Genomic DNA, 15,359 nt, shown 5'->3' with positions numbered 1-15,359 from the left:
TAAAAGCCAAGATTCTGCAGCCTACAGTGGTTAAATAGATGTCCTTGGGTGATATTTGGAGCTCTAATGAGGCTGGTTGAGCTCTGCAGCTGGTGAAGACAGTTCTTGACCTGGGTCCATCCTTCCATGTTCTCCCAGCTTCTGCCACAGTGAACACCCCTCTGGTGAATTCCCTGGGGATCTGCTCATATGCTGGCCTCATTGGGGGAATTTTTTACTATGTTATTGTGTTGTGCTATGTCATGTCATGTCATGTCATGCTGTGCCATGGTATGTGATCCCCTGGTGCCTGCTTCAGTGCTTGGTACACAGTGTATACAGTTAAGAGATCTTTTTTTTATTATTATTATTTTTTATTTTGAGACAGGTCTTGCTAAGTTGTCCAGGCTGGCCTTGAACTTGTAATCCTTCTGCCTTAGTTCTTCCAATAGCTGGGCTTCCAGTAGTAGGTGTGCACCACCACCTGTGGCTAGTTAGTGGTCTCTTGATGACAGGAAAGGGCCATGGGTCATTCTGACTAGCAACTGGAGACTAGACACAAAACTCCTACTAGTTCTGCAATCATTATTGTATGCATATGGATTACTTTCTTTTGCATGAAAAATATAGATTATTAGCAATGCTTTACATTATAACTTCCTCTGTCCACTTCATCTTGCACGTGTTTTCCAGGTAATAAAATATGCTCGGGTCATAGTCAAGCCAAGCATAGCTTACAGCTGAGTTCTCTTTTATCATCTTTTTTCTGCCACAGGCATTCCCCAGCCCACCCAGATTCTCCTTGGGCTGTCAGAGGAGAATCACCCCCTGGAGATCATTTAATGTCAACCTTCTTTTTTACCCATCTTGAGTCTGGCAAGGTCACGCTGGAGGCAACCATCAGAGTTATGAGTGGAACCCTGATTCCCTGGCTGGGCCCAGTGACCAGCTGCCCCTCCAGCTTGAAGCAGCCCAGGTGGATGTCCCTGCCGCTCACTTCCTCCTCCAGCCCTTTCTCTGGTTGGGGAGACTCTCACTGCTGCTCCCCATGTGGTTCTTCAGATCTTCCCTCCACTTCACCCCTTTGTGGGGTGGGTCTCTCCCTGGGTACACTGCTGGGGACATGGCCTATCCCAGGTTGACTTCAGGCTGCCCACACCTAGAGATTATGTGGATTCTAAATGCTCCTCCTCCTTCGCTGTCCCCAGCTAGCTCCGAGCAGAGGACCAGCGTCAGCAGCCAGAGCTGCTGATCATCAGCCGAGAGCTGCACTGATCAGTTCACCTTAATGCAAACTGAGCCATTCACTAAACCCCGAGTTTCCAGGCTCCCCTTATCCCTCCACAACATGCTAGAAATTCCTAAGCACCGATGTTCTGTGTAACAGTGGGAAATAATTTACTGAAGAATATTATTTTAAATAGTATTTATGGATTTTTCCCAATTTTAAAAGTAACTCATAATTGTTATTTAAAATTTAGAAAATATACAGACATTTTTAAAAGTAAATTAAAATCACCCATAATCCCATTCTCGGGAGAGCTGGTGACCTTTGCCCTGGATCTCTCCCTCCTTCTCTCTTCCTCTCTCATTCCCCTGCCCCCTGTTAACCATGCATGCACATATCTACCTGCACACAGACGTTGCACCGATCATAGTTTTATCATTATGTCGGAAATACTAACCTACCTCCCTAAATATTTTTTACAGCATTTCTTTTTTCTCCTCACCCAACCCTGTCTTCTACAGAAGGCCCCCTCCACCCCATCCATCCCTCTGGCTTTGCTTGCAGGCCTCCCCTCTCTGCAGACGTTTTTTCCTAAGACAATGAGCTGTCAGGTCTCCCTGTCCTGAGCCCAGCATCCCCTCCAGCACAGCTCACCCTCCTCCACTCTGTGCTGCACAGAAATGAGGTCACTGCCCCCCAAGTGTGGATGCTGCTCTTTCTCCTCTCATGTGCTCCTCAGCCCACAGCCTCCCAGAACCTCCTGCCTCTTTTTGGCCTTTTCCAGCAGAAAATCCCACCATCAGGGTCTCAGGCTCTGTCTGCCAGTAGGTGACCACAAGGGCTCCCCAAATCCTTCCCGCTGGGCCCAACTGGTATATGTGCATGGGGGTCTCTGGAGAGGTAAGGAGGCCTCGATCTCCTTTCATGAAACTGTGGGTGGAGGACAGAAGCAGCCATACTTCCAGGCCCCTAAGGACCCTCAGCATGAGTGGCCTGAACTCTGCAGTTGGAGGAGGGTTAAGGCCGATGTGGTAACATATAATCATTTTATGTGCATGAGGTAACATGGAGGGCAGGGAAAATAAAATCTGTTCACCTCAGGACACCATATTTTACCTCCATGACTCTCAACAAATGATGCGTAGAGATAATTTGGGGGATACTGGGGATTGAACTCAGGGTGCTTTATCGCTGACCTATATCCTCAGTCCCTTTTCATTTTTGAGACAGGTTCTCACTAAACTGCTGAGGGTGTCACTCTGTTGCTGAGGCTGGCCTCAAACTTACCATCCTCCTGACTCAACCTCTTGATCAGTAATTTTTAATATTACTGACACTCTACTAACTTCTAATCAAATGTTTGTTTCCACAGAAAAACTCTACTTGTCCTTAGAGTAAATGCATGACCATTGCACCCCACTACCCGAGAGACCCCATGGCCCTACTGTTTAGAGCAACTGAAACTGCAGAGCTGGTCCATGGCAGGCCCCCAGAGGGCCACCCCCAGAAACAGGCATGGCTGAAGTCCTGAACTACAGACTCCATTTTCCTGAGAGGTGTACAGGATCAGCACCATATGGAGGGTTGTGTAGCTTCTAAGATGCCAAAGGAGCCCCATCTGAAGGGCACACTGCACATCCATGAATTCATAGATTTGGGCTTTTTTTTTTTTTTTTTTTTTTTTTACGGTACTGGGGATCGAACTCAGGGCCTTGTGCTTGCAAGGCAAGCACTCTACCAATTGAGCTATCTCCCCAGCCCCAATTTGGGCATTTTTTACAACAATTTTCTACAAGTGCAAAAAAACCATTTGGGGAAGGAGTGACTTTTTCTAATTCACACAAAGGCCTCAGAAGGGAGTGCCCCCTGGGTCAGACTGGCCATGGAATTATCCACACAGTCCATCCCTTCGCAGCCAATATGGGAGGCAGGGCTCCTGGGAAGGAGGCCAGCCAGCCATGGCGGATGGTCAGAGGTCTCACTTTGGTCTTGAAGTGGTCTTCATAGCCCAGGCCTGGACCTCAAGAGTTTCAACTCCAAATGCCTGGTTTGCTGTGGTCTCCAGAGGTGATCAACACCCTTCCCCACTGTCCAGGCTTCCAGAAAGCGATGCCATCTAAGCTGTGAGCAGGGAGTGCATTGACAAAAAGAGCCCAAAGCTCAGGCCCGCGCTCAGCAGGCCCACTCCTCCAAGACAGCTCCAGGGACGCCAACATGGCGGCCCACCGTCAGTCTGAATGATTGCACGTACTATGATGTTCAAGGCCTTTCCATCGGACCTGAGGGGAACTGGCGACTGGCCAGTGCTCCCTAGGCCAGCGTGCAGAGACCTGCTTGCCTGCAGACATATTTGGAAGGGTTAGCCAGGGCAGCAGGGGTCAGCTTTCTCCGGCCCTCATGACCAGCCTCTCCTAAGGACCCTCCAGCCTCTCTTCACCCCCCTCACGAGGACTTCATCATTTCCCTGGTTCCATTCTTGAGACCATCTTTACTCTTGGCCCCATTTTTCTGCTGCTGAAGAGCTAGTAGCAGATCATATCAAGCCAGCTCTGGGGAGACATTTCAGAAGTGATTTGAATAGTCTCAGGGGAGGAGCGGACAGCAGGGACTGCAGCCAGTCTGCACTGGCAGGATCTGCCAGCACTGTGTCCTTTTGTCCCCACACCCAGAGACAAAAGCACTCAAGGCTGCCCATTGGGGAATGTGTGAGAGGCAGGGAAAAGGAGGGATAGGAAGGACCTGCCACCTGGGGCTATGGACAGTCAGACTTGGGAGCCAGTCCCAGCAGGAGACCCTCTCAGACTCCCATCCTGCCCCCAGGATCGCTGGCGTACAGTGTGTCACCGTGCCCGGATACTCCAAGGGCTTTGGCTACCAGACAGGGCAGAGCTTCTCTGGAGAGTTTGATCACGCCTGGAATGCTGTGTACCTGGAGGGGAGATGGCACCTGCTGGACAGCACATGGGGCAGCGGCCTGGTGGACACGGCCACCTCCAAATTCACCTTCCTGTGAGTACAAGTCTTGGACCTGCTGGGTGTCTGGTCAGTGGGCTAGGAAGGCATGAGTTTGAAGGAGGCAGCAGGTGGAGAAGGCTTGGTGGGAGGGAAAGAGGCTGCTGGCCTCACCTTGCTGCTGGCTGTGACAGGAGCCAGTCTCTAGGCCACTCGTGAGGGCCCAGACCTTTCTGTGACCTCACCCTCCACAGACAAATCCCTCCTCTGGCTCCCTACTGCTCCCTCTACCTAAACCCCAAGGGCCTCTGCATTTGCCACCAACCTGTAGATGCCAGGATGTTCTCCTGTTGCCTCCTTAGATACCAGGCTCTTCTCTGGACTGAGGAAGGGCTCTGGTGTGTTGGAGGGAGTCCTGTGGGTAGTCCAGACTCACTGTGGGTCACAGGAAGGCAGGGTGGCAGGGGTGCAGACTTGACTGTTTTTATCCTAAAGGGTTCTGTTCAACCCTGGCCTTACCCGGGGCCACCCACAATATCCTGAAAGATCATGATGTCCATCAGCAGCTCAGATTCCTTTTTTTTTATTTTTTTATTTTTTGTTACCAGGGATTGAACCCAGGGGTGCTTAGCCACTGAGCCACATGCCCCGCCCTTTTTATTTTTTTTTTTATTTTGAGGCAGGGTCTTGCTAAGTTGCTGAGGCTGACTTTGAACTTGCAGTCCTCCTGCCTCAGCCTCCTGAGTCACTGGGATTACAGGTTTGCACCACCTTATCCAGCTCAGATTCCTTTTTATTCAGAAAAATGAGAACGTTCTCTTTTGTTTCTGCAGCTTCGGTCCTGACCTTCCACACTCTGACAAACCACAAGCCACATGCCCACAGCCTCCTACACGTAGGGTTCATGTGCTCACAGATACCCAGTCCTCTCCGATGCTCTGAATGCTGGTCTGGTCTCCTGAGGTGGAGTGAAGCCCCCATCTCAGGATGAGCCTCCCCATTGTTCTCTTGGCCCCATCACTGGCCTCCAGCCCTCTAACTGGCCCCAGGGAGCCGTAGAAGTCCCCACTGCATTGTCACACAAGCACAGACGTGGCGGGGGGGACACTCAAGCATTTTACCTTCTCCCCACCCCACGTCCCTACTGCCAGCGCCTGGTCCATAGGTTACATTATACTTTTCAAATTTCTTTTTGACATTGAAAGGGGAGCCATTATCCCCCCTGGATACCTTAGGCCACTCATAGCAGGTCACGACTTCTAGCATGGTCTTCTCTTAGGAGGCGCCTGAGACCCTGCCTTGGCTCCAGAGTCCAGAAATAGCCACTGAGGAGTCTCCAGTGGCCAGGGCAGAACAGAGATGGCACCTCTTCCCATTCAGGGTGCCAGCAGGGTCCCTCCTGTGGGTATGTCAATCAAAAGAAGCCTGAAAGTTCCCCCATAAGCCCCGCCTACCTGCAGAGCTGGGTGGGAGTGGTTGATCCACTCCCCCTACCTGGCTCCTGACCAGCTCTTCTTCCTGCAGCTACAATGAATTCTACTTCCTCACCCACCCCGCACTGTTCATCGAGGACCACTTCCCAGACAATAAGAACTGGCAACTGCTAAAACCTCCTCAGTCTCTGAGGCAGTTTGAGAACAATATGTATCACAAGAGCGAATTCTACAACAAGGGGATGCTGAGCGCCCACCCAGAGACGTCCATGATCAGAACAGGTAACGGGGCAGGTGGCCTGGCCGGGGCCCCAGCAGCAGGGACAGAGTCATCTGATCTGTGTTGCTGGAAGCCCACCCTGCAGGGCCCTAGCCACAGCCCATATGTGCACATGGTGTGTGGGCACCAGACAGAAGAAACCATCAGGGCAAGATATGGCCATAGGTCACACTGGCAGGGACAGAAGCCCATTCACACTTGTATAAGAAAAGGATGTGTCAGAAGGCTAAGGGTTTCCCAGCACCTAAGGGTGGGACACACAGCCTGGCCTGTCACAGGAGCCAGGCTTGGAGGGACCTGCTGGGTAGATTGCCTCAGTTCACATGCCAGAGGACAGGACTGTCTGGGCCCACATATGCCCACCTGCTCAGGAGCCCAACAGAAGCTGACCAGCCTGCTGTGTTCTTCTGGGCTCCAGGAGAGTGTCCGGGCCCCACAGAGCTGGTATTTGTGGGTTAGTGCTGGATCCAGTGAGGTCAGGGTCAAGGGCTCTCTGGGGACAGGTAGAGGCAGTTCCCACCAGGACAGAGGGCCGGGCAGGTTGCCTTGGGGAGGTGGCCAGTGTGCTGGGTTGTGGGAGATGGAGGACAGGTCAGATGGGCATGTTGCAGTCAGGGGGAGCAGAGGAGAGGAGGGGGTGCAGCCAGGCCCCCAACCTCCTCCCTCAAGCCCCGCATGCTCCACTGGCCTCAGGCCGGCCTGCTCAGAAGCCCCTCCCTTTGGAAGCAGGATCCAGCCTTCTCCAGTCAGCTTCCCTGGGGCTGGGGGCGGTGTATCTAGCTATCCCCATGGCTGGGCAGGGCTGACATTTGCCCCCGCCTGCCCAGAGGGGCCATGGCAGGGTATGTTTTCACACCCTCCAGAGCACAAAGGGCCAAACCTGAGGAGCTAGAACTGTGGTCATAGGCCTTGAAAGGCTTTCTCTAGAGGACTGTCTCTCACGCTTCTCTGAGGGTCCAGCACCTGGTCCAGGACTGGGTATGCAGCTGGGCACCCTGCAGGACTCAGAGGCCCTGGGCCCACCTCCCACACCTTGGTGAAGCACTGCCACCAGGGGGTGCCCTGGACAGGGGGACTGATCTCACATTGGCTACCAGCCAGAGTGAACTCTGGGTGGCCCCCGAGCCCCACCCCCTCTGCAGGGCGATGGAGGCAGACCGGAAGCCCATGTGCCCCCACGTTAGCTCTGGCTGCCTTGACCCTTCCGTCTCACAGTGCTCTCCTTAACCAGCAGGCTGAGCTCCTGCATACTCTTGACAGCGACAAATGCCTGGCAGCTCCTGCTGCTAAAATAACAGTGTGAGGCTGCTCACTTTGAGAATCCGTTTCCTGTGCCTGCATCAGATGGAGGCCTGTTCAGTCTGTTGTGGGTCATTGAGCCACAGGAAAGAATCGACCAGGCCACAGCATCAAACTAATGGCGCTGAGTGGAGTTTGCCTTAAAGAGAGACATAAAATTGTGAACGCCAGAGTCTTAATTTATAGTCATCTAAAATTCGATTCTATATTTATGATACCTATCAAAAAAATATTTCTTGATGGTAGCAATTTACCATAAGAGATGGGAAAGAAGTAAAAGAAAGGAGACTGAGGGGGACAAACAGGAAGGGAAGGAAGGGAACCCCAAGGTGGAGGAGAGAGAGCACAGAAGGACAGAAGGAAGCAGGAGGCAGAAAGGATGGGAAAATGCCACAGCTCCAACCCATGACCTCCAGGGGTGGACAGTCCTTTACTTAAGACTTCCCAGCCATTCAGCACCTTTGCTGGGCCAGGCAATGTGACCAGGCTCTGCAACATGGCAGGAAATGGGACAGGCCCTTTCCAAAGACCTCACAGCCCAGCCAAGAACAGACATTACACAAAACTGTTCACATAATCAATTACAACTGTGATGAGTTCTCTGAAGAGAGCCAGGGTCAGGAGAGAAGCTTCCTGAGAACTCAGCTTTGCCTGAGGGTTCAGAACAGGTTTCTTTACAGCTGGGCCTTTAAGGCAAAGCCTGGCCAGGTTTGGGGGAAGCGTTCACAGTGATCTAGGATTAGATGGCCTGTCTCTATCCATGTATAGAGCTGAGGAGGATGCCGGGGCTGGGGCAGGAGGCCAACTTCTCAGAGAGGGTGAGGCCAGACTCAGAGAAATCACTGCCCCTCCCTGTGGTCCTGGGAGCCAGAGAGGACAGGAAGGTGAGTCCTCATGGGCTGCAAAAAACAAAAACCTGTTTCTTTAAAACAGTGACTAGGACAGAGGAGTTAAAAATATCAGGGTGAGGGGCTGGGGAGATAGCTCAGTCAGTAGAGTGCTTGCCTTGCAAGCACAAGGCCCTGGGTTCAATTCCCAGCACCAAAAAAAAAAAAAAATCAGGGCAAGGGAAAAGACAGAGGAAGAGGGGATGTAAAAGACCCTCAAGTGCATACACTGTGTCTTCCAGGTCCCATTCCAGAAACATGGCTCAGGTTTGCCTATGTGAGAAGCATGGGGAGGCAGTGGGAGAGTGGAGGCACCTCACCCCCACCCTCTGGGCACAGTCTCCAAGAGTGAAGCCCTCCTGACTAGTTTTTAAGGGACCGTGTTGACATGATAGCTGTTGAGCCATAATGAACAGATGCTGGAAGCAGTGGTATGAAAATGAGATCTGAGACTTGGAGGAGACGATGCCCTTTCTGCCCCTCGATCCTGTCCCCTGCTGTGGAACCAGGCCAAGCTTCCAGGCAACCTTCGTCTAATGTGGATCAAATGAGTGGGAGGAGCACATACAGTTGGGGGGCAGAGTTTTCTTGAGACCTCTGCTCTGAGCTCTCTCTAAAAGATCCAGCTCTCTCTAAAAGATCCACCTAAAGTGGGTAGAGGAACCCTTCCAGTGGTGTGCTGCAGCTGGCTTATATATACCATGTTCAGTAACATCACATCAATTGGTTAAAGTCAATCTTGATGAAATATTTACACCACAGAAATGAGCAAACACCGTAAGTCAGAGTTTGGGTTTTTTTCCTCAGAGAGCCAACTGTTAAGTATTTACCAGCACACAAGCACACACTGGACCCATTTTACCTGACCCCTGATTTTCTCTCCACAGTGAATGGAAAGGCCACAATCACCATTGAGAGCTGTGCCCCAACACTGTTCATGTTTATGCTCAATGGCAAACAGGAGCATGGGCTGCTGAGCCTCAGGAAGAATGGCATGAAGCTGGAGGTGTACCCTCCAACCATGGGCACCCACAAGCTGCAGATCTTCGCCAAAGGCAACTCTGACATTTACAGCTCAGTGCTGGAATACACGATCAAGTGCAACTACGTGGACCTGGGTGTCCAGCTGCCAGCTGAGCTTCACCAGCCCGTGGGCCCCAGCTGGTTCTCCGAGCAGATGGGCATTGTGAAGCCCTCCCACCCTGACCCCATCATCCACACCAGCGATGGGCGCTGCTCCATCAGTTTTGGTGTGGAGGAGGGCATCAGCGTCCTGGCTTCCCTACACGGAGACGATGGCCCAATCACTGAGGAGACGCAGCGCCGCTACATCTTCCAGCTGCACCGGGAGAAGCGGACAGAGTTGAAAGTCCAGCTTCCCCATGCCGGCAAATTTGCCCTCAAAATCTTTGTCAAGAAAAGGCAGGAACCAGGCAACTATGTCTTTGTCTTCAATTACCTCCTGTGCTGTGCCAACACCAAGGTGAACTGGCCGGTGTTCCCTGAGAGCTTTGGCAACTGGGGGCAGGACAATGAGCTGCTGGAGCCTCTGTCCGGTGTGCTTCCTGCTAACAGGAATGTCCCATTCAAATTGAAGCTGCATGGGATCGCCAAAGCCCTGGTGAAGGGGCAGGACACGTGGCCCCTGACCCTGAACCGCGAGGGCTACTGGGAGGGCAGCTGCAGCACAGCCGGCTGCCAGGAAGTCTACGTCATGGTGCTAGAGAATGCCAACCACAACTTCTACTCCTACATCCTGAAGTACAAAGTAAACACCCAGTGAGGGCCTGCACCCCACTCACACCCCTCCAAGGGCCCTGGCCAGCCCTGCCGGGGGGGAAGTGCAGAGAGCCCTGGACACCACTGAGTCTGCACAAAATCACTTCTAGGCCTCTGCCTCGGTTTCCCTGCTCTGCTGCAGGTGCTGAGATATTTGTGTTCTAAAGGCTTCTTCCCTCAGTGGGGCCACCGCTGAAGGGACCGAGGCAAAGGCCTTTTAGAATATAACGGTGCTATGTAAATCCAAGGTCCTGTGAACTGTAACCCCGTGCCCCATGCCCCCTTCTTGTGTTAACGCTACCGTTGTTGTCGCAGGGCTGCTGTGGGACAGCATGGCTATGGTCCAGGCTGTAAGCTTTCTGCATAATACTTAGAGAACTCTCCTCCAGGCCCCAGAGGAGCAGGATTTGCAGGTTGTCACCCCGAATCGTGGAACCCCTTCCAAGTAGCACACAGTGTTTCTCCACAGCTCCCGGACCAGGGAGTGTTGGGTCTGACCTTCGTGACTTCCCGCTGCCTCTTCATTTACCACTTCTTGCTCTTCAAGAGCCCTGGCATAAAGAAGGTGTGGAAAGGAAGGTACCCAACTCCCAACTGGCCAGAGGCTATGCTTCCTCAGTCCCAGCCAGTAGTCAAGAATGTGACAGAGAACAAAGAGCAGCACAGCATGGGTGTCTGGGCAGGGACGGGAGGATGGAAAGATGGCTTTGCAATTCTGCAACCCTGAGTCTGAGGCTATGAGAGGCCTGACTTGAGGCTCCTGATGAGCACTTGGGGCAGATGATCTGGCCTAAGGCCTGGGGCTGCTCCCAGCCCTCTTGAGCCTGCGCCTCAGGTTCCTGCCTTACCTTCCCAGGAAGCCCCCCGAGGCCTGCTGGGTCTTTTGGGAACCTTGCTGGTAATGGTAAGTAGAGACCAGTGCTTGGGTAGGGAGATAGGGTGAGCGAGTAGTTAGGTTACATCAGCAGTGCCCAGGAGACTCAGGTGGTAACAGGCTGCTTCCTGCCCCAGAGTCCCCACCGCACAGCCAGAGTTCAGTCCTTGCTGAACTCTTGGGTTCTTCAACTCTGCTGGGGGCACCTCTACTTGCCCTGGGAGCAGTTTTTGTTCTTTACCTTAGAAAAAGTTTTACGCCATTTTCCTATCTTTCGTTGAGATGAGACACACACCTGTCTCCTTCGCCAATCCTGTCTTCTCTGGGGGACAGTTCAGGGCCCCTAGCTTGCTCAGGTCTGTCCCAGCAGGTCCAGCTGCCCAGCTGACCCTCAGCAGTGACTGAGGCTGACATTGTCATGGCAACAGAGGAAAAGTTGGTTCCAGCAAAGCACCAGGGAGAGAAGGACAGAGAAAGACCCCATGAGGCCACTACAATGTAGTTCCGGCACTGGACACACTCTTGGGTTCTTCGACTCTGCTGCTCCTGTCTCTCTCAGAAGCCCAGTCCCTGAGAGCTGACACTACCTGACACCAATCCTTGATGGTCGCTTCACATGCCCCAAGGCTGAGCAGCAGCCACAGCCAGCCAGGAAGGGGATGCTCATAGGTCCTTTGCCTTCATCCCCATGGGTGTGGATTTCACAAATGCTCATGGGGCACTTGGTAAGTGCCAGGCACTGTGCCAGATGTTGGGGCTACAGAGGTGAACCCAGGGGCCCAGTCACAGACATCCAGAGCTCAGGGTGGGCGACCTGCTAGAGGGCAGCAGCCTCCCCTGCCCAGGCCTGTCCGAAGTTCCTGGCTCCCAACACTCCAATCCACCATCCCTGAGGCCCCTCCCACTTAGGTTCCCACTGCCACCCAGCATGGACCTGGCCCAGAGCCTCCTTACAAGGTGCCCAACTTCCACCAGATGGATCCTCCCTGGGAGGCTGAGATGACCTGGCCTGTGTCCAGCATCTTCTGACAGGGTCTGCCACCCAACACCGTGTCACTCATGCCTGAAAAATGCACAAAGGATCAGGAGGTTTAACCACTGTGCACCACCACAGCGAAACAAGGGGAGTTTTTACACCCTGAAAACAGCCTTTTCTCAGACCTTTGATTTTATGGGTTGAAAGAAGTGTGCTGTGTTTCATCAAAATAATAAGTGCCTTCTGTGACTCATGTCACTCTCTGCAAGCAATGCAAGTTGCCACAGCTAGCCCTACCTTCTAGAGCATGTAGAGGATGCCACCCAGCAAAACAGGAGCTGTCCCCAGCACCAGGGAGGGAGGCCCCGCCTCTCAGAGCACCCGCGGGGCATCCGCATGCCCCTCCCTCCTCGTTTAACCAGGCACCCCCTTTGTAAACACAGCTGTAGGCGCAGTCAGAAAATCACCTGCATTTCTTTTCACTGAAGTAAAAATACATGAAACGAAATTCAATCTTCATGAATTTTTACACGCACGCTGCTCAAGCTAGAAATTCGGGATTGCATTTTGAAGGCTTTTATTCAAATCCCCATCTTTGTTTCCTGCTCCACGAGTCCCAGTCGCCGGTGGAATGGCACGGGCGCCACCTGGTGGTCGAGGTGCGGAGCTGCCGGCGCTGCAAACCGCGAGGAGGAAATGCATCCCCTGGTTTTATAGGCAAACTTGAAAAATAGTGTCGAGTGTTTATGTTAAAATCACTGGGTGCTTTTCTCGTGGTTTCTCAGCGTTTTCGCGTGTGTGCAGCGAGCCCATCTTTGCCATGCGCAAGCTGTGAGGGGAGGCTGAGGGACTGCCTGGCGTGGCGAGAAGAGATTGTGGTTAAATGAAGAGTGTTTTGCCGGGAAATCCCTTCTTGCAACAGAAACCATGGACATAGGACTGGATGGGGCAGCTTTGATCATTACTCATTACTATGCCAGTGAAGCACCGAAACTGATCAAACTCAGAGCATTTTCCGGAAAGTCCCAGGATGGGTGCCAGGATCCAGAGCGTGGGGGATTGGTAGGGCAGGGGGGGTGACAACAACAACTGCAATTAACTTCTTTTCAGCTTGTTTCAGAAGTGCCAGGAGCACAGCTGGCCTCTGTTTCCATCCAATTGTGATCATTGTGAGTCCCCCCATATGTTACATTGTTCCACCAGGACCAGCGCCTCACAGCCTGCTGAGATTAAAGAGAAATAAATCGATTAACTGAAGCATGAGGGATTCAGGCTAGACATAAAGAACTATTTCCTCTTGTCAAGTGGGAAGAACACGTTGCCAAAAAAAAGTTTGTGAAATTCTCTTCTCAAAAGACTTGAAAAGCAGAAGTTTTCCCACTGGCCCTGAGATCGAGATGCCCTGCTCACTGGAAGGATTAGGTTCTCTCTAAACCAATTAATTCTTGCAATATGCCGGTTTGCCCACCGCCGCGGTATTGCCCCATCGTTCGCTATTGGCAAAGTTTTCAAAGTGGCGTGCATCTGCGGTTCCTCTGAGGTCTTATCATTTCTTTTCATTTGGAATAAGTAGCTGGAGACCTGATTATTTCTCATAACGTGCGCACTGAGTTGTGTGGGCCGGTGGCTGTAGCGTATGCTGTCCCCACATTGTTGCTGGTATTTTCCAATAAAATTTATATTCATTTTTATCCAACAATGTAATTATCGATCCATTCTTATCATGGTGCTCATAAGGGGAAAAAATTTAAAAAAACAAGAAAAACACTTTCATGTTCAAAGGAAACAGGAGGAAAAAAAAATCAATGTCCCAGCCATTTGAATGTGATGGTGAATGCAAATCAAATGTCAGGCAAATAACTATTCCACATTAAAGAAAACATAATTAGGTTAGCTCCTACCCCTCTTTGGCTTATGTGCCTTTGAAGAACATGAAGGCAATGTTTCTTTCATTGAATCTTGTTTAACTTGAAATTTTTTAAGTCAATCCAAATTTCTTTTTATAGTGGGAGAAAAAAATATATATACCAAAAATGCCTGTCGACCTACTTTTTTTGGTTTTGAATACGTAATATATATTTCTCAATATTCATATACATGCAGGAACTTTCCAGTGGGTTACCTAAACAGATTATTCATAAATTAGACATTTAGGAGAATATAGAAAATGAAAATCTAGACACCTCTGAGAAGCTGCTGTAACCATGGAGACCATTCTCGTAGCAGTAGTGTGAAGGACAAAAAGAACTTGTGTTCCCAGATCTGGGCTTGCTGTGTTCCTTGCTGCTAGAGTCACAAGAATGAGACACAGCAAGCACACTTCTCCTTGGGAGTGAGGCCCACAGGTGGACCATGTCTTTAACAATATATTCGGGGGCAGACAGAAGAAATGGACTACGCACAAGAGAAGGAAGAACTCTTAAATTATCCAGGCAGTTTGAAAATGCCAACCCAGAGGCTGGAATATATGACCTCCAACGGCTCTTCCAGTCCGGAGAGTTTGTGAAGCTGTGTCTGTGTGAACAGATGCTGGCAGGCGCCGGGCCTGGGGTTGTCAGCTGCGGAACATCTGAAGGGCCCCGCTGGGTTAAGAGCCTGCTCTGCAAGCCCCCAGCAGACTGTGCTGCTGGCCCCTCTCTTGCCTGAGGGCAAGGGGCTGGAGAGAGCCCAGCAGAGGAACCAGGGGAAGCAACAGCCCCTGACAGGATGCTGGTCCTCTCTGATTTTGCATGTAGAACTAAAGAAAACTGAAAGACACTTGGGCTCTCTCTCTTTTGAACCTTGCCTAGCCATCTCCAAGTGAAAAGATGCAGAACGGAAGTCACTCTCTCCCCCAGATTACCTCCCACCCTTGCTGCACCCCCCAACTCAGTAAATGCATCCTTATCTACCCAGATACCTAAGTCAAAATCATGGGGGTTACCAATGACTCCTTCATCCCCTGGTGATGGAATCTGATCCATTATGGAGGCACCTCCCATCTGACCTCCTCTCCCCCTCCCCTGCCTCCCCTCCCCCAACTTGCAGTCCCCCAGCCTGCCATAGTCCGGGTCCTCCTGCTGTCTCAGTCATGCCATTTGGTCACCCCCTGTGATGAGATGAACTCCACCTGTTCCCTTTCCATCTATGTGGCCTCTCATGGGAACACCAGCCAACTGGGCTGTGTTGAAACAAGTTTTCATGAAAGTCTTCCAGAAAGACATTCGCTGTCTCTAGAGAAGGCATTATTTAGGTCAGGCACTGATAGAAAAGGTAGGACTTCAAGAAAAATTTGTTTCAACAGGGGAGCCAGGAAAAACCCGAGTCTTCTGCTTTTTCTCTAAATAGACTCTGTACTTAGGTCCTTACTCCTGGGTGGGGGCGTACAGCATGGAACGGTGACAGAGCCCCAGAAGGGAACCCTGCCTGCAGGTGAACAGGCTACACCTTGAAAATCAAGTTATCCACACCCGTGGCCCAGCGGTCCTGCCCCTGCAGACCTCTGGAATCAACAACAGTACTGAGCACGTGTTTAGGTGCACCAGTCCGGCCCCTGGGAGCTGGATGCTGAGAGAGGTAGAAATGCAAATGGTGTTAAAGAATAATACCTACAACAGATCAAAGGGGAGGGAGCAGGACCAGGGAGAGAGCACCTCAGATGGTGGTGTGAAGCTCACCCAGTCCCAACGAACC

The 15,359-nt window shown here is 51.6% G+C and overlaps 1 protein-coding gene across 2 annotated transcripts in view; it reads left to right on the top strand.

Annotated features, from left to right (window-relative positions):
* Positions 1-13,376, top strand: part of KY (kyphoscoliosis peptidase) — a 47,938-nt gene extending 34,562 nt beyond the window's left edge. For both annotated transcript variants that reach the window (XM_079101064.1, XM_079101063.1), the window contains 3 exons: positions 4,028-4,216; positions 5,684-5,874; positions 8,946-13,376. In XM_079101064.1, the coding sequence (XP_078957190.1) occupies positions 4,028-4,216; positions 5,684-5,874; positions 8,946-9,841 (1,276 nt within the window). In that variant the 3' untranslated portion in view covers positions 9,842-13,376. The remainder of the gene's footprint in view (positions 1-4,027; positions 4,217-5,683; positions 5,875-8,945) is intronic.
* The last annotated feature ends 1,983 nt before the right edge of the window (positions 13,377-15,359 follow it).

This window comes from Sciurus vulgaris, assembly GCF_902686455.1.
Source record: "Sciurus vulgaris genome assembly, chromosome: 10".
Lineage (NCBI taxonomy): Eukaryota > Metazoa > Chordata > Mammalia > Rodentia > Sciuridae > Sciurus > Sciurus vulgaris.
This window is presented reverse-complemented; position numbering and strand designations above follow the sequence as displayed.